Below are 21,866 nucleotides of genomic sequence, written 5' to 3' on the forward strand. Positions count from 1 at the left end.
TTTTGATAGTCAAAGTTAATGATGAAGATAATTATGATTATGAAGATGATGGTAACCATTTGAAAATCACTTGGCAAACCTTAATTTTTCAGGCTGTTTAATACCTCATCTTGATCAGGCAAATTAAAAGGTCTTGTTACAAGTTGAGTTGATTACGATAAATTAAATCAAAATTGCGTGTTTCTCATAATAAGGGTTGTTGTTACTCAAGGTTGCCTTTACACAATTATAATAGTAATGATAATTTTGTATCACATTTGATTGATGAATAAACCACGCTTTAAATTATCTTCATCATTAACTTGTATGTTACCTACGATTTGCATGTTAAGAAGCAAAAAGTCTTTTACTAAACCCGTAAATTGTGAACCAAATACTGTGTAATATTTAGCTTCTCATCTCATTATTGTATGTATTTTTGACGTTTTTTTTTGCTTGATACAAATCCAAGGTTTTGGTACAAGCAATGAACTTTGTGAAGGTCAATTCTGGAACTGGCCATTGCTCTGATCAGTTTAATGCATCAATAAACCATGTAATAACTGATCAACACCAAGAGTCAATCTTGTAAACAATGTTTACTCTTGTGAACATCAATCCATCAAAATAATATAAATATTATTCCAACCATTTGATTACTTCATCATCATTATATATTTACATTGGTGATTGATTGTAAATTAACTTGTACCTGTCTAATCAAATTGACAATAATGATCTCTGAAGGTTAACCCAAAAAACTGAACATTTAATGAACCAATATCAGTCGACTATTTACTCTCCATCAGAATCGGTTGGACTGTCTTTGATTGAAATCACTTTATGACAACAATTTACTCAGTTGACAAAATATTGAAAATAAAAGCGTTTCCTTGTATTTCCTTGAGTTTGGGTAAATATATTTTCTGCTACCATTTCAATGGATTCAATTTGAACGTTATTTGATGGTGAAATTGCAATTGAAAATTATCACAATTTGATTTGAAGCTTGTAAAGTAGCAAAAAGCTCATTATGGTGGTAAAAATGGTACCATCCTGAAATACGGAAACACTGAACAAAACAGGATAATCTTTTCTTCTTTTCCTTACGATTGTATCTTCTTTAGCTAATCATGATCATCTTGTTCAACTAAATTTAATCCTCCTTCTTTTACCTCTTTCCCTAAATTGTGGTAAAATTGTAATCAATTGTAATTCACTTTGCTTTTTCTTCCCATAAAGTAATTTGTATTTATGAGATTTTTTAAGGTTGCATTTAACCTGTTGTAAAAGTTAAATTATTTGTCCAACAATTAATCCCATTGTAAAAGCTAGTTTTGCCTTTGATTGTGCCAATAACATGAATCCAAATCCAAGACAAATTAATCTGATGATCGAGGCTTTTGTTTACCTCTCATCAGTAAGTTAATCAGCCAGTTGGAGTAAAATGGAAAGCAAAACCGGAACCAGTTATCAGGTTTGGGTTAGATGAGTTTGGGTTTATAAGTGAAAAGAAGCTGTAAAAAATGGGTAAAAAAAAGCAAATAATGAACAGTGTATATTTGAAACAAAATCAACTGTCTATTGATTCACTTTCATTATTTAAACACAATCATCATCAACTTACCTTTTCATATTGGTTTATATATAAAATTTAATTTATTTATAACTTAGGTTGGGTAAGCAATAAAAAACGATCAAAAGAAATGCACAATCAACACCCAAAAATCAACAAATGAAAGTTTAATTGTTTTATATTCACTCGCTTACATCCACTAAGATCGTTTGTATAACCACCAACTTACACCAATAGGAAACGCAAATACAAATCTAATACAAAAGCCAATGTTGATATCAAGTGTGGTTCAGATCACGACACCTTTGTGTGAAAGTCGCAATTGGGTTTCATTAGAAACAAAAATTTTACCCAAACGAGGTGACGACTTGAATCAATGACTTTGGAGGAAACTTGTAGAGTTATGAGAGATTCATGATTCTGGTCAAATGTTGAATGTTATCAAATTTTCGCCATAAATACTGTAAACCAGCGACTTGAGCGTCTTTCATAGGTGCTATCGTCAACTGGGAATATACCATCAGGTGTAATGCGAGAAGAAAGCAAAATTGTTAACTGGTTTTGGTTACCTTCAACACTTTTTTTTATACCCATACACTTGTCCCTTGTTAAGACTCTTTCTGTTTACTGTCTATTTTTTTCCAGTTACTCTTCACTTTCTGCTTTTGCAAAAATAAAAATTCATCAACAAAACTCACTCAACTCACTTCATCTTCATCTTCTGGAAACTCCTTCAGAGTTAAGTTGAAACTCATTCCATCAAAATCTGTTTTTTAACAGTCGCTCTCAACCTTTTCCCTGCTTGTTCACTCCTTTTTTTAGTCTTTTTTTTAATCCTTTCTTTTTTTCTTTTTCTTCTTCTTTTTTCTCTCCAGCTTCTTCGGTTCCACCATCCTCTTCATCCTCATCATTGGTATTTAGTATCAGTCCATTGAATTGTCAATGCAATCAACTGTATCATGTTTCGTTAGCAGCTACTGGAAACATGTTGCATTCAATTGACTTTACCAGTTAACTGAAAGGAGCCACAAAGACAGTCAATATTGATCCACAGAGAAACATGAGATTCAATTGAATGTGCAACAGTTTCATCCATTCAACCTAAATCCTGGTTCAACATTCATGTGGCTCCGTTATCATGCTCTTATCCATCTCTATTTAGCCTGTGAGTGCAGTTCATTTCAACTCTTTACTTTTGTGCAAAATTATTGATACATTTTCCTTCATCTTTTCCCCTCCACCTCCACCTCGTCATTTTTATCTTCCTCCTCTTCCTCCTCCTCCTCCTTCTTTGCAGGGCTCAAGTAGGAGGTGATTTACAATTTGATTGCTGCTACCGAATTGGGTGAAAATTGAATTATCTCATTCTGTTAATTGTCAACAAACTGTCAACATTTATCTGACTGTGCCACCACTGGAATCTTGAATCTCAAATTCATTTTGTTGAATGTTTCTTTTTTTTCCGCTCATTTCCAACACCAATTCATTGAATTGATCAGCCAACTTGCACAACTGATATGATTGCTGAATGATTTTGTCTGATGCTGTTGCTGCTTCTGCTGCTGCTATTAAATCATCTAGTTTTATGTGAACACCACTGAACCGGAAATAACCTTGTTCCTTGATTGATAACCCATAACTGGATTTATTCAATTATTATATCCATTTGAACTTGATTTATTGTGTGTGACTGTGAATTATTATCCAAATGTCACTCTATCAAACACCAAGAGCAAGAATAACAATGGTTCATTTGCTGATCACGGATCACTATTAATATCTTAATATAACAAATTTACCCGCAAAAAAATTGTGATTTTGACTGATTTCTTATTCATATTAAACAGCTTTACAGCTTAACAAGTTCAAGGCACAGAAACTGGGATTTAATTTTTACTAATCAACTTTACCAGCCAACATAAACACAAACCAGCAAAGGTAAGCATAAAGTCACAAATCATTTCAACTTCTCTGTCAACCCAAAAACCATTGATCTCAGCTGATCATCAAATTACCAATGAAGCCATCAGAAGCAATGAATAGTTGCTTGAAAAAAATGATGTCGATTCATTGAAATTGTGATCAATTGCAGGAAATTGTGATTATCAAATAATGCCGATTGTAAGGAAATGTTAAAACTTTCAATAAAACCTTTTCCACCAATAATTACACCAATAATGATAATTTACAATAAGCTATCATGACAGGTTAAAGATGCAAAAGGTGTATTTACAAGAGTAAAAGCAAAAGCAACAAAAAAACATGAAAACTGTCAACATAACAATTGGACTGCAATTGAGGCATTTCTTGTTGCTATCGTTAATTAAGTTCAATTGTAAAGAGACAATCAAGACTCTTAATCATTGATCATTAACAAATTGAACTTTCATTTGCCTGCAAGTAACACAAAAAGCAACAACAACAGCAAAAATAATGATAGAGAGATGAAGAAGAAGAAGTAAAAATGAGAAACAAAAAAAGCAAATTACCTTTCACCCTTTTCACATAATTCTGGTTCAATGGCCATGATTAAAATCATAATGATCAATTGTAAATGACTATGATAATAATGATTATGATCAGGTCAAAGACGGAAATCAATTTGTTGTTCACCCGCCGGGTAAATGGTTGACGTTGGGCGAACTGATCAGAAAGCACATTGAAAGCAACCAAGTTAACCTCTCATTCACTTAAGGCTGTTCTTACCTTATTTCAAGTTTTCATTTTCATCATCATGGTTATCTTCATCTAGATACCTGTTGATTAGCCTTAACAAAAATGCTCAACACTGCTAAAACTCTCAATGTTTACCTGTTATACCCTCAAGATATCAAGCTTGTTTCACTCACAAACCGTTGAGCCTTCCTCTGTAAAACCATTATCTTCTTCATCCTCATCCTAATCACCATCATCTTCATCTTAAATTATCATTACTTTATGGTTTTATCAGATTGAAAAACATGTAAACCCACAATAATAGGAAAAAAACTGTTTTCTGTTGTTGGTTAACTGTTTTGGGTTAACTGGTTTAACCTTTTGTTTATCTGGTTCAATGTTACATTCATTTTTACATATTATTATTATGAATGCCAAAAGTGATTCAATCATTTCAAACCTTTTATCCATCTCTGAATACCTTACATGATGTTTATTTGATTAACTTTTTTTACCATTTATATTGTGATAATAAAATATCCTTTCAAATGAGAATCACAAATGAAAAATATATTTCCTTTCATTTACTCTTCTTTTGATAGACTCTTGTTTACAGTTTGAATGTTACCTTATTTCAGATGCCATTTAAATCAAATTAAACCTTCTTTATATCATTTAACAATTTATTTACTTTTAATATTAACATTGATGATGATTAAAAAGATCAATCATTTACTACTCAATTCAATTGGTCAGATAATAACACATTAACAGTCCATTTGCTTTCCAAATACCACTCAATTGAACCAATTTATATATCAACATTATTTGTATTTCCTAATAATATACACAAATTCATGTTCATTTGAAACAATTTAATAATTTTAAATTAAATTTTAGCAGCAAAACAACAACAAAATCAAAGCTCTTACATTAAACATCATTTTTTTGGGTTTGGTTTGATCGCAACTTTAATTTACCTGAAATGGTTAATTGTTATTTAAATTTTAGCAACAAATTTACTAATTATTAAACATGAAAATGAGAACAAAAAATTAACAGTCGAGTTAATTATTAACGTTTTATGATCAACCAACAGTTAACCTTGTTAATGGGAATCTCTTAATTTAAAGGAAAATGCTTACCTTGATCAGTCTACATCTTCATTTAAACCAACCATGATGATCAACTGATTACAATTGAAGTGCTTTTAACCATTAAAATACATTAAAGTCTACTATTAACTTAAACACATAAGCATTACAATGTAATTTGATCATTTAAATGAGTGCAATTATAAACGATTAGACATTGAGATATGTTACAGTTAATAAGCAAAAATGATATTTAAATAGCAAACCAGAATTTCTTGAACAGTTGAAGTTATTTTCAGATGAAATTGAATCGATTAAAGCGATTGGATTTGGGTTAAGATTTGCTTCAATCATTTCTCTGTGTCATTATTGGGTTTATTTGGTGCAACCTAAATATTAAACCAGAGTTTTAATGAGAAGGCAAAAATAATGATGATAATGTGATAATTATGAATATGATTAACTATGAAATATGACAAAATTAATTCATTGAATCTTGTTGGAGGATAAAAATGAGGTCATAGATTTAATTGTTTCACCAGTTGATCAGGTGAACAATCAGAGAGACAATGAGATGATTTAGGTTAAAGTTGATTGTCTAGTGTTAAGTGAAAGTCCAATTGGAAACAATGTTAATTGTGTGTTACCAGTGAAATTAAATTTTGTTATTGATTGCCACTTTCAACCCAAAAATGAGACTTCTGGTTAAACTGTTCATTGGTAACAATTTGTAAAACCTTGGTTAACCTAAATTGCTATTGATTGATTACAATGTAAAATGAGTTATTAGTTTCAAGTTATTACCTTGAAATGAATAGCAAAACCTAAAGCAATTTATTCATTATTTGTCTTTAATTTTGTTAGTTAATCTGAATTACAGTTGAATTGTTTTTAACAAATTCATGTTGAAAATATTTTCCATTTTTAAACAATTAGTCTTTCACTGTTGCCAAGGATAATCAATTGACAGGACAATTTGTTTCTATTATTGTTTTTAATTTAAATTGTCATTTAATTGTGTTAAGTTTCGAGGTTAGTTAAAGAATCATATAACAGTTAACAAATTAGAAGCAATCAGTAAAGCTTAACAATCACTTTGACTGGTTAACTAGAACAAAAATGTCTGCAGAAAAGTGAATTTTCAATTTGACGTTATTTTGTTTTTACTGAATTGATTAACAGTTATCGGTCAAGGAAAATGTTAATCATTGATTAGGATTATCATATATTTAATTAACATTTCTGGCTAATCAAAATTGTTGGATAAAAGACTCAGCTGATTCAGCTATAGCAACTAGGTAAAGCCTGACAACAAAAAATAGCAGAAAATGAAAAATTGTAATGAAGCGCATTAATTTTGAATGATTGCCGTCTAATTGAAATTGTTGATTAAACTGATGATTTAACTGATGATTAAGCTGATGATTAAATTATGGTTGATTTACAATGATGAACAAGGGTTTAAATACAATTGGAATGGTTAAGGTGAAAGTGAAGAGATGAAGACACAAATAATCAATTTGTTGCTCATATTGTTAACTGTCAAAGTGAAGGAAGTCAATTGAAAAAATATAAGATGATTTTGGATGATAATGATGATGATTAGGATGATTAGGATGATTGGGATGATGATGAGTGAGAAGTAACCTTGAATTGATATTACGTTGAAAGTTACCTTGTTTTTGTATTGTCAGTTCAACTTGATTGTGTTAAGTTGTCAATTGATTGTTGCTTTAATACAATAAATTGCTTTCCTTAATTATAACTTGTACATGGATCCATTGATAACCATAATTTGTGTGACAACCTTTTACAATTAACCATTGAATCGACATTTACTGAACACAAGTTACCCTTTGATTCTTGTACTTAATATTGTTTAAATGTTGAACGCTTTCATTTCCAACTGATTGTCAACCGGTTAATCTAATCGCCAATTGCCATCAACTTGATCATCATTGTTAATCTAAAGCCATTCAACAATTGGTTGATAAATCATCAAATTGTTTCTCTACAATCAGTGTCCAACATAAGCTACAGAATTGATTGGAGAAAAGGTTTCAAAGGTTTTAATCAACATAATCATGATTCCAATGGGGGTTTCAAGGTAAAACTAAATTTAGTTTTTCTTTCATTTTCTTCAATGTTTGTTGCTTTTTAATTCTTGTTTAACATTAAACAAATTAACCCGATTGTTGATTAAATATGCGCCTTTGAAATTAAATTTATAAATTGTTGTTGTGATGAAAACATGAAAACAATGGTAATAACGAGATGTTTGTTTGCCAAAGATGAACAATAACATTAACCAGAAATGAAGGTTGAATCGATGAAATCGACTTTAATCATGATTGTCAGAATTAAAGAAGATAGCAATTAATACTATAAGAGTGTCATTTTACTGTTGATTGTTTTCATTTTTCAATCATTGATTGGGTTGGAGAGAAAAAGATGAAAGAAATCAATCCAAATTTGATTGCTTTACTGTTTAATTTTCTCTACTAATCATGATGATTGTTGATTTTTTGTTGATCCCATTTCTGTTTCCTTGTTTTTAATGTTGATTTTGCTTGTAATTCCTATCAATTTGCTTCTTGTCTTTTAAACCTGACTGTTTAGAGGTTAAATTGTTTGATTTTTGATAGCAAGTTGAAAGTTGTTACACTGAATTACACTCATCAATCAAGGCTTTTTTTTCATTATCTTTCAAGTCCATCTTTTGCTTTTGCTTGCTTCACCATTCAACTTTCACCATGATCGTTATATTCATCACCAAAAAATGACTTTCGTTTGGTCCAATCATCTTGGCACGTTCCCTTGGTTTTCCAGCTCTTGCTGAGCTCTGGGCGTTCAATTTTGCACCTCTTAAATTGTCCTTGATCATTGTCAGTTTGACAGATTAATCAAAACCCACAGTCGGTTGAATAGTAAATTCAACATTGAATCCATCCACTTTGAATAACAGGCTTTAACCATTAACCTTACAATTACGTTTTACCAATCAATAACGGTACAATATTTTGCATTTATTGCACTTTTCTTGTTTACTTTTAATTTGCTCCTTCACCATATTGAATAGTTAAATTGTTGATTGTTAAGCAAAAAGCACACATTGAAATGAACACTTTGCCAATCATGAATGAGATTCACTTTTGATATTGAATACACACACATAAAAGTAAATCAGTTCAAGAGTGACAATTTGATTTACAACCCATCAATATAACACGAGCAAGAGAAGGCTGCTTTTTGAATTTACGATTGATTTATCCAAGAATTACCATCAAGATATTCACGTTTCAAATATGATTGTTCAATATCATGGGTTGCCATCATTTATAATCATTTATAACTGTTGATCTGTTAATAGAATGAAGGGAAAAACATTGTTACATTTTTGATATTTTATACATTCATTAATGTGCGTTTGTTACACTTTATATTTTAAAACTGTGATTCTCACATTTTATCGTCTCTACCTGAGTGTTATCCTGTTATGTTTGTTGATTCAATTTAAGTTTGAATAAAAGATTCAAGTAGGAAGATTTGTCTTGATCTTTCAAGGCCTGAAACAGGTTAAAGTGAACCATAATCATTGAGAATGAAATAATTTTTCATTTTCTGTTTCATATATTTATATTTACCTTCAACTTATTGGTGTACATTTAAATCCTTAAAACAAATCTTTGATAGTTTCAATAGCTGAGTAAAAACATGATACCATTAAAATGGCCTTTTATTTTGCTCTGCCGAGGGTTGCAAGAAATGTGCTCCGCTTTATCGTCCCTTTTCGTTCCTTTTTTTCATCATCATAATCATCTTTTGCTTCTTAACAGTAAGACAGATAATGATTACGATAGCTCGGTGAGTTGCCTTCAAGATTAACTCAAGATTAATGAGGTTAACACTAAAATGGACTTGTTGATTGTGACTGTTTCTTTACTTGGAATGGTGATATTGTTAGGCCTGGCAAAGGAGGAGAAGAAGAGGAAGATAAATGAAGAATGGTCAAGATATGAATCAACAATTGTTTCAAGTAAATTGCGGCTGACAAACTGGCCAATGTTTCTCCACATTGACCAAACAAGGTTTAACAAACAATGAATAAAAGCTTAAAAAGCTGAGCAACTTTAAAATTCAAAGCTTCTCAGCAATCTGTAAGACTTTTAGTTACACTTTTCATCGTGTTTTGTTGATAATTTAGTTTTGTTTGGTTTTCCATCCAAGTCTATTCAATAGCGTTTTAAGTTGGTCAAAAAATTTTAGATCATACTTTCATGGTGTAAATTTTAAGGCTTGAATCGTGATTTTTAAACCATCTTCTGGACATATCAGTAGTCATGTAATTTGATGTTGTCTATTATGTGGTCTGATTAGATAAAAAACACCATTAACTTTTCATGGAATCCAATGCATTGGCCAACTTTTTCATGTTAAGCATTGTGTTTCAGCAACATTGAAGAGTCTTGGTAGATAGGGTTGAACATATGAATAAGTTTTAAATTGCTTGAGCTTCAAGATTAACTTTACCACCATCCTTGTGTCTACCATGATTAGATTGAATGAACACGTCTAGATGAGACAATTAAATAATCGCTGAGCAAATGTTTTCTTTCAACTGTAAAGGTGCAATTTTTACGAAGTATTACAGGTGAGATCTTTTTTCACAACGAAATGCAATCCTTCAATGTATTGTAATCGGAAACAATTGTTGATAGTGTTACAAATTATGTATTTAAAATTCACTTTCAATCCTTGGCGTAACTTCAGAGTTGACAATCATCGTTTAAACACAGTTATTGTGTGTTTTTGGTGCAAGTGCAACTTTGATTTTCCATGAAAACTGGTGAGAAAGTTTATCATCATGCTAGATAATCCTTCAGTTTGAAATACAGTTGCGTCAATTTTTAAACACATTTCATTCCACAAAAAAAAGCTTTATCCAAAGGTGATTGAAATACATAAATAGATTGTGACTACCACAGAAAGAAATGACCTGAAAGAAACAAATAAATAAAGACAATAATTAATCAATCTGTAGATTATCTGATAATATCATTGTTATAATCAAATGGTATAAAATTGTGGTCAAATAATCACATTGGCAGACTTTTTTAGGTTAATCATTTGACTACTTGACAATCAGGTTGAATACCTTTGGTGTTACTAAAATACAGTGCATCCAATAAAAAGCTAATCAAGAATTTGTATTTGAAACAATTTGATAATGATTATGATTAGAATGATAATAGTGGTGATGATGAAAAGAGTGAGAATTGGTTAAATTAACAATGAGATGATAAAATTGTCCTTGAATAAGATACCTTGTTTGAGTTACTTTGTTTTGTTTAGCCAGTTCAACTTGTAAATGCTGTAATAAAATTACAATCAATCTGCTTTCTTAATTATTAACTATACCACATCACCATTGGATGATTAACGTTAAAATTGTGTCCCTGTCAATCTTTGTGTGACAATTAATCCAGCATCCAAGTGAACAATTACATTCCAAGCTACTTCTTAAATTGTTGTACATTTTTAACTCAACCTTTTCAATACTGTCATCTAAGAGATCTAATCTTGATTTTCATCATATTCATCATTCATCATCATCTTCATATTCATCATATTCATCACTATAATCATCTCAAATTTAACATTGTTAATAACCATTTGAACCATTTTTGGGTATGAGTTCAACCTTTTATAACGGCCCAGCCGATCAATTCAAAGAATACCTTTTCAAAATATTGGTTATTGGTGAGATTGCTTCTGGTAAAACCTCGTTTGTTAAAAGATATGTTCACAAGTTATTCTCAACCAATTATCGGTCCACCATTGGAGTCGATTTTGCCCTGAAAGCGGTTAAATGGGGTGACGATAAGATTGTCCGAATCCAATTGTGGGACATTGCTGGCCAGGAAAGATTTGGCAACATGACCAGAGTCTATTACAAGGAGGCTGTTGGTGCATTTATCGTCTGTGATGTTACCCGTAAACAAACCCTAGATGCTATACCAAAATGGAAAAGTGATCTCGACTCGAAAGTGACTCTTGCCGATGGTTCCCGAGTACCAACTGTACTCTTGTTAAACAAATGTGACATGGAAAAAGGTGAATGGGCTTTGGATACCATATTTTTAGACTCCTTTTGCCGTGATCACGGGATTGAAGCTTGGTTTTACACATCAGCCAAGGAAAATATAAACATTGATGAGGCGGCTCAGTTTTTGATATCATTAATTATGCAGAAGCAAAATTCATTGGATCGAGATGATAATTTTAACGAGAGCATCAAAATAACCCGACAACAGGATGATTCAACTCCAGTCAAGACATGTTGTTGACAAGCCTGAAACAAATATACATAAAGAGAGAGGGGAAGAGAGAGAGAGAGAGAAAAAGATAATTAAAATCATTTGATCAACTGAAATGAACTGATTAAAAAAAATGATCTTACCAAGTTATAATTATTTATTGCAACCAACAATTACTACAATTGGATAAATTGGTTGAAAAATTTTATGTGATCGATGAAAATCCTCCTTCGAATCCTGTGAATACCTTCAAGGCAGACCTGAAAGAATTGGTTAATTAAAGGTGATATTTTTAACAACATCTTGTACATGTTTTGAATTGTTAATTTCATTTACCAAATTGAAACCTTACCTGATAAATTGATTAATAATTCAATCATCATAAATACATAATGTTGATAATGCAAGTAGCTTTGAAATTTATGAAACACAAAAAACACTCACTTCAACAATCATTATTTACAATCGCGATAAACAACTTCTAACTCTATTGATATTAATAGCAATATTAACATGGCTATTAATATAAGTTGAAAATGTAACGTTAAAAAACTCTATTTTCAATCTTGATTTACCTTATTGTCCTATTTTTGTGCAAATTGATTAACTATTTAACCTCCAAATCTATCACTATTAATCAATCACAAAGTTCAAACTCTGACATTTACATGTTTGACTTGAAATTTGTACAAAATTTAAACTTGTTCACCAAAAATCTGAATTACATTGAATCGTTACACCTTTTTAACACTTGAAATTGTTACAGAGTATAATTGTTTACTGTACATTTCCAATGACTCTCAATATTTTCAATTTATCATATCAAATGATGATTTGGTTCAATTATTGACCAAATTTGCTCCATCATTAAACATTTCACTTTCTCTTCCTGAAAAACGATTCCCAATTTTTATGATTAGTCAATGTAATCATAATTGTATGTATCATCATCACAGTGATTCATTACACTGAAATTAGGCCAAAAATCAAAATCTAGTTTTGCTGTCTTTCAATGCAGACTGTATTGTTGATCCACCTGAAACTGAAGGGAGAAAAAAAAGAATCATATTTAGTAAAATCAAGAATTGAATGTAAAACATGATATATAAATTATTACGGAAGCTGAGCAACAATTTAGGAAACATTATTTAGCCCCTTTTTAATTGTTTACAATGACAGAGCATCTCAACGTCTTCCGCCTTTTTTTACTTTTACCAATCTTGGCCATCTTCACTTCAACACCTTCCACCTTTTTGATCACCTAAACTCCAATGGAAACAACAATTGAAATTAAACATATAATATACTAGTTTTAAAAAAAGTACAATATATTACTACAATAATGGTGATAAATTAAAATAATAACAATAAACAACAAACCAAACGTTACCATATTTTATGGTATTAAAATATGTATTACCAATAGGTTTACTTAACAATGGTTTAAGCCCCTAACAAGGGTGAGGTTATAACTGTGAGGCCTCAAACTTAACTCCTTCATTTCCCATCATTATCATTATCATCGCTATCATTATCATCATCATCATCGTTTTTTTGTATTATTGTTATTTCTTATTCTTAAATAAGTTCTGCTCGAGTTGTTGTTTTGAACAGTTAAAAGTTTCAACTTATAACCATCTCTTGATACATACCTTTATGATTTTTGGCTGCAGACGATGCATCTTCTGATGTTGTTTGACTACTGCTACTGTTTATGATCCAACCAACAAACTTTCCACAATTTAAATTCACGATTATAATTGACGATATTAACCTTCGGGTGTGACCATTAAGAGGTGCAAATCCATCAACCGTTAATTGTTTTAATTGTCACTATTTTAATGATATACACTTAAACTATTTATTTTTGTTTTACTTAACGTTAACAAACATTTTATTTAACATTGTCTTCAAAGAGTGTCGCTGTTGTCAACTATTATATCATTTTTTGTTTCATATTTTATAATTTATGCAACGCGGTAACATTGTTTAGACATTTCAAATGGACTTTAATTGTTGTTTATTATACCTTGTGTTAAACCTTGACCATCTTAACTTAGTCTGATTTTTTTCATTCACATGAAATACCTTTATTGTGATGTTTCCATTTTTCAAGAGATACCATGTAACAAACAGTCTGCAATTGTGAAATTTTGGTCTAATCTAATTCACTTGTCAAACAGATGATTGTAATATAGATTGTGTATATTTTATTATGGTTCATCTTTACTCGATTTATGTTATGCATGAGGTTAGCTTAATATGATAATAGTGACAATTTATTGTTAAGTTATTGTTATTGCGTTGCCATTATTGTGTATCATTGTGATCTAATTATTTATTTATTAGTTTCTTTTTAACCTTATTTTTGTTTTGTTTTGTTTCTTGTCACTTTTGTTTTAGATGAAAGTTAAATGGACTCGTAATTTGGATGGTAATTCAATTATTGACCCAAATGAACCATTATCTAATTACAAAGGAGCTGATTTGATTGAAAAGTCAACGATACCCATGAGATCAAAAAGTCGTGAAAAAAGTGCTCGTGAGTCAACTGGATGTAACCTGATATTTGGTCCAACTCGTAAATCAAGTTCCCATCGATCAACGTCGACATCATCAACAATTTCCAGTTCATCATCAAATTCAACACCAGCTCCATCATCGCAACAACAAAATCAAATTGAATCTTCTGCTCCACCAACAAGCGAATCTGATCGTACAACAATGACAAAGCTTAGCAACTTTTTGGGTATATTTAAATTAACTCCTTCATCGGCTTCATCTACTAATGGTTCAATTAAAAGTACTAAATCTGCACAGCAACCAACCTCAATTAAAGTTGTTCGTCGAGGGAATAATAAAAATGAAAATGATGGATTATTTCGCACCGATTCAAGAAGACGTCGTCGAGCCAATAATTTATTACAACGCAATTCAGATATTCGTAGATCATGGAATGCTGCTATGACTGGTCGTAGCGATCCTGTAATTAGAAGACCAGCCAGTCCAACTTATCGACCAACAAACACTGTAACTTATCGTTCAATATCACCATCAATAGCAAGCAATCAACAGACATCTCCAGGAGTCAATGGTTCATCTTCAAGGCCCTCTTCACTTGATGGGTCCGGTCATTTTGGTAACTCATGCAAAGTGAATTCAATGCCAGCCCCGATTGTGACATTACCAGAATGTTGTTTAGAAGGTTCCGATTCTGAAGTTGGACTAGATTCAAAGTTATCAACTTCACCTGAAAATTTAGAAACTCAGCATGTTAATGGCTTTTGTAATGATTGTGAACAATCAACAGTAACAAATGACTGTGATGAAGTTGATAAAATCAGTGTTGAAAAAGTCAACAAAATTATAAGACCCGCTGGTCCACCACCACCACCTCCTACTACAACATCGGTATCCTTGGACGGTTCAGTACAATCTTCTGATGATGTTTTCATTCAAGTTCAGATAACTGCATCTTCCAAGTCTAGCAATGGCAGGTTATCTAATAAACACCACCAACAACAGCATCTACATCATCAGCATCAACAACAACTACAACAACTACAACAACAACAGCAAAAACATCAACAACAAAATGGACTTCAAAACTCTATTGACGTTATCGCCGATGAAGCTGATCGGCCATTGAGTCCAATATTTGAATCTTGTACAGAAAAGGTCACATATGAAGAAAGTGTTTCACCTACTGGTTCCTTAATCGATTCTAGGACTGATTCACGGTCAAGCAATGAAGATGTAAACACCATTTTACGCCCTCCTTCATCGACCGCCGGATCATCTTCATCACAAGAGATGGCCCTCAGTGAAGACGGAGGACTCGGTGAATCTGTCTCTTATGATGCTTCCTCGGGGTGCTCGTGGGAAACTAGTTCCATTCTGACTGGATCTGTTTGCTTGTCTCCAGGCTCAGCCACCAGCGAGGGAAATAGTGCCACTGAGATTTTATCACCATCATCTTTATCATCTTCTCCTTTACCAATATCATCATCAACTCCTCATCATCATCATAAAAACAACAATGTTTCCTCGCCCATAATGATCTCTGATCCAGTGTATAATAATAGCAATAGAAGTGGTGATATCAATGGTGATGATTACCTTTACGAACCTCGAATGTCAGAAGTTATCAGAGTTACCGTTAAAAAGGCTGAAATACCTGAAGTTGTTACCCTTCGCTCTGAAGATATCATTGATTTGGATTCATCAGGTTCCACGGAAGAAAACTCACCCTCTTCACCTTCATCTTTTTCATCTTCAATTTCCAGTATTCAACGGATTCGTAAAGGCAGTAAAACTGGAATATTAAAAGATTCAAATTGTCTCAACAACAATGGTGTCCACAACTGTCGCAGTTCAACTCCAAAGAAGGTTCATTTTGCCGAATCGGCAAAAGTAAGGACTACCAAATCACTGTCAACATCTCCAGGATCTTCACCCATTCCAGACGATTCCTCATCAAGTTATGATCGGTCATCTCCATTACCTCCTTCATCACTTTCACCTTTAAATTATTCCAACGGTACTACAATAACCACTTCAAGCACGGTTACAATTAAAAAGCCAACATCGTCATCTTCACGTCGTCTATTTCAGTCATCTTTGAACCAAAGTAATTTCATTCGAAATCATTCTAATTAAGTTTTTGTTTCGCCAGTTATTCGCCCATATTTTTGCATAGAACAACTTTTAGAAAGCTTTTTATTTTGCTTAATTTCCAACAACCTGCCAGTTAAAATGAGCAATCAAGTGATGATTATGAATTCCTCTTCCACTCTCTATCTCTCATTTGCTTTCCTATCATAATCTTTGCTTAATATCAAACAATGTGGTTTCTGATTCTTATTCAGGCTTCTTCCAATGTAGCCATTGATTAGATGGAAAGTGATTAATTCTGTTGATTAAGCATGAAGCCAAACAATAGTTTACAAATCATCAAAGTAAAGCTGTGCTCTACTATTCAGACTTTCAATTGTCCTTCAAATTCATTTACAAAGGTAAATGAATTAAATCTTAACCAATCAACCATCTCAATCAACTCTATTATAACTTAAAAGTGAAATTCAGATCGATACCGAGTTGAACAATCAACAAACAGCAAAACCACATTGTTTAAGATGAGTTAATGATAGCCCAAGTAAAATAAAAATTGTTCAGATTTCAGGTTTAGGTTAAGAAAAGAAATTCCGAATTTAAAATGAGATGAAAAAATGGCAAATCTATTTTTCTGTCTTATCGTTATACAATTGTCATTTCATTAATCAAAAGTATTTAATTAACCTTATTATCTTGTTATAAATCTAACTCTTCCCTTCCTATTTCATCTCGTTGACCAAAAAAACAAAACAAAAGAGATTTAATTTCAATTGTAACAAACCAAAAGGAATGAAGAAAATAATATTGACCAATTTTTCATGTTTTTCACGTTGCTTTATAATCCATAATACAAATGACAACTTGTTGAGCTTAAAAATACCTTTTAACGTTATTAATTTACCCTTTAAATGAAATCAAAAAACGTCCAATAACAAATTAATTTGTCCATATTAATCAACCGTCTCAATTTCATTATTTGTTTAACGCGCCATTTCATAATTAGTTGATTAGTTAATCGACTAACACAATACTTAATCTAACCAGTGATTAATGGCAGCCAAGTATCTAAAATTGTCCGTCAAATGTTTCAAACCAAACTGAATCACTAATAGACCGCTTCCTACTCAAGCCTAGTTCTTGGTTTAACCAAGAAAAGCAAAAAGACCATTGAGTGGACAATTTTAGTTGCTCGACTAATTCATAACAAATTGGTGATCAATTCAAGACTGTGGTCAATCTGAAAATAACAAAAAATCTAGTTTTTATAAGGAACAATAATTTGCTGAAAATGTTTCCAAATTATCTTGATATTAATGTCCTACTTGTTTTATGTTTTTTAACCCATTTGGAGTGAAATTCATCTTAATATGCAACAACAATTGTTAATGATTAACTAGACCAACTTGCATTAATTGTTGTTTCGTGTTGTTTCAAACATGTACTTATAACCCTTGCGGACTCTGCCAGTTTCACTCAAAAAGAGACAACAAATTGATGGACATTCAACTGACCAAAAGCAAGAAGGTTCCTGATTATTAATTAATGTAAAAAAGTGTTTCTTCCTTCTACAATTTCCGTTGGTTAACTACTATTCATTGTTATTCTTGTCCTCTAAATTGTCCACTCTAAATATTAACCTTTTTTTTCAATTGTTAAAATCTTAGTGTTTACTCTGTTTAATTGGTTTATTTGGCTACTTGTGTAGAGCTGAATTGTTATCATCGCCGTTACTCTCGCAATCAACATCATTCATTTCAAAGCAAAACTTACAATTAATTTACTTATTCAAGTTATTAACATCTTTATCCCATCACCGTGACCAACCTGTATAATAACTGCTAACCTTTTTTTTCATTGCATCCTTCTTAATCAACACTTTTTTTCATCGTTTGCTAAATTTAAACGTAATTCAGATCGTTGCCTATTCTAATTGGTAAATTTACCTGTGAACAAATCATCGACTGTCTTTTATCAATCCCATCATCAGCAATCAACTGATCAGTGACTTAACCTACAATTAACCTGTGCTTCTCCAGCAAGCCAAAAAAAAGAGCAGACAAAATATCCAACAATAATAATCCTAATAATGATAATAATAACCTTCGACATCAATCTTACTCCTCACCTTTTTGTTTCTTACCTTACTTCAAAATCATATGAGAGTGAAGAGGAATAAGAGGTTTCTCCTCTTTTTTTGTTGGTGCTCATCAAACAAATTAATTGTTCAGTTGACAAGTTGTAGTGATTTAGATTTTAGATGAAACAAACATATTGTTTGATGATCAGTTAATTTAATCTTTAATCTTTTCTTTCTATTCTTTTTTCTCTCCTTTACCTATTCTCTCGTTTTCTGTCCCGAATTTTTTATTTCACTGTTGGCTATGATTCCCGTTGTTAACCAGCCAGCTTAGATGATCCTGATGTAAAGAGTGCGGTCCCAAATAAAGCTCATTATCAACCAGCCGGCGCTGATGATTATTCAAGTGAACAGATTACACAATTTAATCCGGAGTCGTTTTGCCTATCAAACCAATCATTAGTATCATCAACATCATCATCGCCGTCATTAGCATCCAACAAACAACCTCGTGTTATTGGAGGCATAACTAATAGTAAAGTCGGTGGAGAAGGAGAAAAGGTTGAACCTGTTGCTGGTGAAAATGATGATCCAAATGAGAGTAAAACTAAATGGAGGCAAGTTAACCAGGCAGAAGGACGGAATATTAACAGTAAAAGTCAAATGATCAGCAAATCATCAAGCCATAACATTGCCACCATTAACTGTACCAGCTCGGTTGCACATGTACTTAATCAGAACATTAATGATAAAACAATTTCCATCTCTGCTAAAACGTCTACCACTACAGTTTCAAGCACAAACCATGATAATGGTATCAATGGTGGATTCCCTTATTTAAGCCGTGAGCTTGATGCTCATCGTAAATTATCGGCTCTACATCAGAGGAAACTGTCCATTGCTCGTGAAGAGTCTGCTCGTTCTTCATTAATCATCCAAGGATTAGGGGTTGTTGTGCAACGTTTGACTCAACAATTGGATTCCATGAATGGACCCACGCTGAGGTCACAATTGTCTCAAGTACAAAACAATTTTGATCAGCTTGATGCTCAATTTAGAAGTCAAGAGGAAGCATTAAGATCATTACAAGTCAACTATCATAAAGCTGAAAGTGAACTCAGGGAAGAGGTCAAGAAACTTACCTGTGAATTAGCTGATGAGGAGAGGCGCCATGAACGGGAAAAGATTGACCTAGTCAATTCTTTTGAATTGGAATTGGATGCTGCGAAGAAACAATTTAATGAAGAACTGGTTAAAGTTGAAGAGGTTAAAAATGAGCTAAAGGCTCTTGCTGATCAACTCAAAGGCGAATTAAGAAACAAGGTTGATGAGTTAACTAAAGCCAATAATCGAATGAACCAGATGGAGAAAAGTATGCGAATGGAACGGGATGGAAGGACACGTCGAGCCGAAGAAAGGATAACATATTTGTGTAAAGAAATTCAAAGTCTCAAAGATGTTCTGGAATTGAAAGAGATAGACTTGAAAAGATTGAGAGCTCAAGTTGAAAGGGATGAAGGTTTGAGTCGTGATTTGGTTCGAGCTCAATCTACTATTGAAGTTTTAAAGCAGCGATTGGAACAATTGGAGATTGCTCGAAACTCGCAAGCAGATGCCATGAATAGATTGAAGGCAGAAAATGAAGCTTTAATTGATGAAATTGTTCGAGATCAAAGAGAAATGGATAAAATTGCTTTGAGAAAAGAAGAGTTGGAATATACTTTGTATAATATGGTTACGATTGGTGACGATGAAGGATACATAAACCTAAAAACCTCAGCATCATCGCCCTATGAATATGTAGATAATGTTTCATTTACTGAAGTCAATCATGCACCGACCATGGTAACTAATGGTCACGATCAGCAAAATCGTGAAATGAAAAATCCAAGAAATGATCTGAGAAGGAGACCAATTAACAGTGCCATTTTGGTCTCATCAAATGGTTTGCCTGCAACCAGTTCCAGTTCCAGCTCTACAACAGTGCGAGTCGAGAAAATTATTACCTCTGACCATTATAAATCAAGAAATGTCCAATCTCCTGATGGTCATGTAACTGCGAATAATGAAGTCATTCAAAAATACAGTCCTGATATGATAAATGATTCAGGATTTGAAGACATTTCCGTTTTCATGAAAACCAATGCTTGATTTGTTGTCTAGTCTTACTTTTTGAAATTAAGCAACTAAAATAGTTTTTAAACAATGAAAAATTAGAAGTTAATATAATAAAAAATTATTTGATAATCAATTGCAGTCTTAATTTACACAATTGATTACACTTATCAACTTTACTATGAACCTTTAATTAGTCCTGGAATGAATTTTTCCATCACTTTATCCATCAACAAAACACACAACTTAAACTCATCGAGTTCACCAGACTGGGGAAAAAATTCACTAAAATATGAGCTTTCCAGTTGTTAATATAAATTTCATTTTCAGTATGATATAAAGTCTCAAATCAAACTTTAATCGATTAAATTTTATACAATTATTTGAGCAGATATTTGTGTGAGTTTATAGTTTGATGATTTGCCGCGGTAAGACGTTAAAAGTCAATTGATATTCCACGTGTAACATAATCTCCATTTAGATCTTCTTTTCACCCATATCCTCGATTGAATCTTCATCAACCTCAGGCCATTTCTCAGTAATTATGTCGAACAGATCATCTTTTACATCTCCTTGGATAACAACTTCATTACCAGTGACTGAAGATCCGCAAGCAAATTTTCCGGCAAAAAATTTGGAAGCTTCTTTTAAATCAATTTCAAAGGTTGTTAATCCGCTAACAATAGTAACATATTTTTTCTTGCCGCGATTAGCTCTCCATAAACCAATATGCCTATCAACTTCAGCCTTCTTTTTCGTTTTCACTATTCCTTTGCCTCCACGTTTTTGTCTGCCTGACTTTTTGCCACCTATTGAAAAAAGGGTGTTACTCATTGTAACCAAAATACAGTCAAAAATTGACCAAATAAATATTGTACTCACCTTCACCTGTCTCATCACCTTCACCACCGTCAGCACCTCCACTAACATCAAGTAACTTTTCAAAATCGCTTGGTAAATTTTTCTCTAACCAAATTTTACACTTTTCATAATCAGGAAAATATGAGCAATATTCAATTGGTAGACCACATTCGCCACAGTATTTCACTTTGACAGGAAATGTAACACCTTCAAAACGATTCACAAAATTGGGATGAACTTGCATGATGAAAAAAAATTGTAAAAACAATCGAACTCAAAGAGTAATATAAAAAAGACTTCACGTAATGATGATTTTGTTTATTTTTATTTAACTCAAAGGTTGACTCTCAGGCGGCGCTAATCAAAAATGATTGAATCATCACAACTTGAATGTATTTTTGCTTGAAGCAATAATTTTAGTCCATTTTCGGCTAATTTGTCCATTTTTTAATTAAACATCACCTGACAGGGAACATCAAATTTCAAACCTAAATTTTTCTCATCTCTGATCTCTCTTGCTTCATCTCTTTGACCGAACTAAATTGTTACAAAATTGAAATGATGTTTATGTAAGAAAA

General features: G+C 32.2%; 2 protein-coding genes, 1 long non-coding RNA gene and 1 pseudogene across 11 annotated transcripts; 2 read left to right on the forward strand and 2 right to left on the reverse strand.

Moving 5' to 3' along the window:
* Positions 1 to 1,891: 1,891 nt before the first annotated feature.
* On the forward strand, positions 1,892 to 20,563 carry LOC107365495 (uncharacterized). Of its 8 annotated transcripts, XM_015933013.3 has the most exons (5): positions 1,892 to 2,293; positions 2,431 to 2,720; positions 2,853 to 3,493; positions 14,025 to 16,251; positions 18,638 to 20,563. In XM_015933013.3, exons 4-5 carry the CDS (start codon positions 14,025 to 14,027, stop codon positions 20,461 to 20,463), a joined length of 4,053 nt encoding a protein of 1,350 aa, XP_015788499.2. In that variant the 5' UTR covers positions 1,892 to 2,293; positions 2,431 to 2,720; positions 2,853 to 3,493; the 3' UTR covers positions 20,464 to 20,563. The 8 variants fall into 8 exon arrangements, with proteins under 8 accessions (XP_015788499.2, XP_015788498.2, XP_015788500.2 ...); XM_015933012.3 differs by having other exon boundaries at positions 2,074 to 2,720; XM_015933014.3 differs by lacking the exons at positions 1,892 to 2,293; positions 2,431 to 2,720; positions 2,853 to 3,493 and adding an exon at positions 6,990 to 7,411.
* Positions 8,528 to 9,769, reverse strand: LOC149094494 (uncharacterized). Its single transcript, XR_016200913.1, has 4 exons — positions 9,479 to 9,769; positions 8,949 to 9,270; positions 8,768 to 8,870; positions 8,528 to 8,664 (listed from the first exon to the last, which is right to left on the reverse strand). It is a non-coding gene; the product is annotated as an uncharacterized LOC149094494 (long non-coding RNA).
* On the forward strand, positions 10,628 to 11,922 carry LOC107365496 (ras-related protein Rab-32 pseudogene; annotated as a pseudogene). Its single transcript, XR_001569444.3, has one exon. The product of XR_001569444.3 is annotated as a ras-related protein Rab-32 pseudogene (transcript).
* A 201-nt stretch (positions 20,564 to 20,764) lies between the features above and the next one.
* DENR (density-regulated protein) lies at positions 20,765 to 21,567 on the reverse strand. Its single transcript, XM_015933017.3, has 2 exons — positions 21,310 to 21,567; positions 20,765 to 21,236 (listed from the first exon to the last, which is right to left on the reverse strand). Exons 1-2 carry the CDS (start codon positions 21,530 to 21,532, stop codon positions 20,905 to 20,907), a joined length of 555 nt encoding a protein of 184 aa, XP_015788503.2. The 5' UTR covers positions 21,533 to 21,567; the 3' UTR covers positions 20,765 to 20,904.
* Positions 21,568 to 21,866: the final 299 nt, after the last annotated feature.

Source organism: Tetranychus urticae, chromosome 1 (assembly GCF_039701765.1).
Source record: "Tetranychus urticae isolate SD_2017Ah chromosome 1, NJAU_TeUrti_SD_1.0, whole genome shotgun sequence".
Taxonomy (NCBI): Eukaryota; Metazoa; Arthropoda; class Arachnida; order Trombidiformes; family Tetranychidae; genus Tetranychus; species Tetranychus urticae.

Bases quoted from the DNA above. Each gene is read 5' to 3' on its own strand.
- LOC107365495 (XM_015933010.3), top strand. From the start codon at position 13,837: ATGGTTCATCTTTACTCGATTTATGTTATGCATGAG. The intron at 13,873-14,024 runs GTTAGCTTAATA...CTTTTGTTTTAG, and splicing joins CGATTTATGTTATGCATGAG to ATGAAAGTTAAATGGACTCG. The intron at 16,252-18,637 runs GTAATTTCATTC...GTTGTTAACCAG, and splicing joins TCAGTCATCTTTGAACCAAA to CCAGCTTAGATGATCCTGAT.
- DENR (XM_015933017.3), bottom strand. From the start codon at position 21,532: ATGCAAGTTCATCCCAATTTTGTGAATCGTTTTGAAGGTGTTACATTT. The intron at 21,237-21,309 runs GTGAGTACAATA...TTTTTTCAATAG, and splicing joins AGGTGATGAGACAGGTGAAG to GTGGCAAAAAGTCAGGCAGA.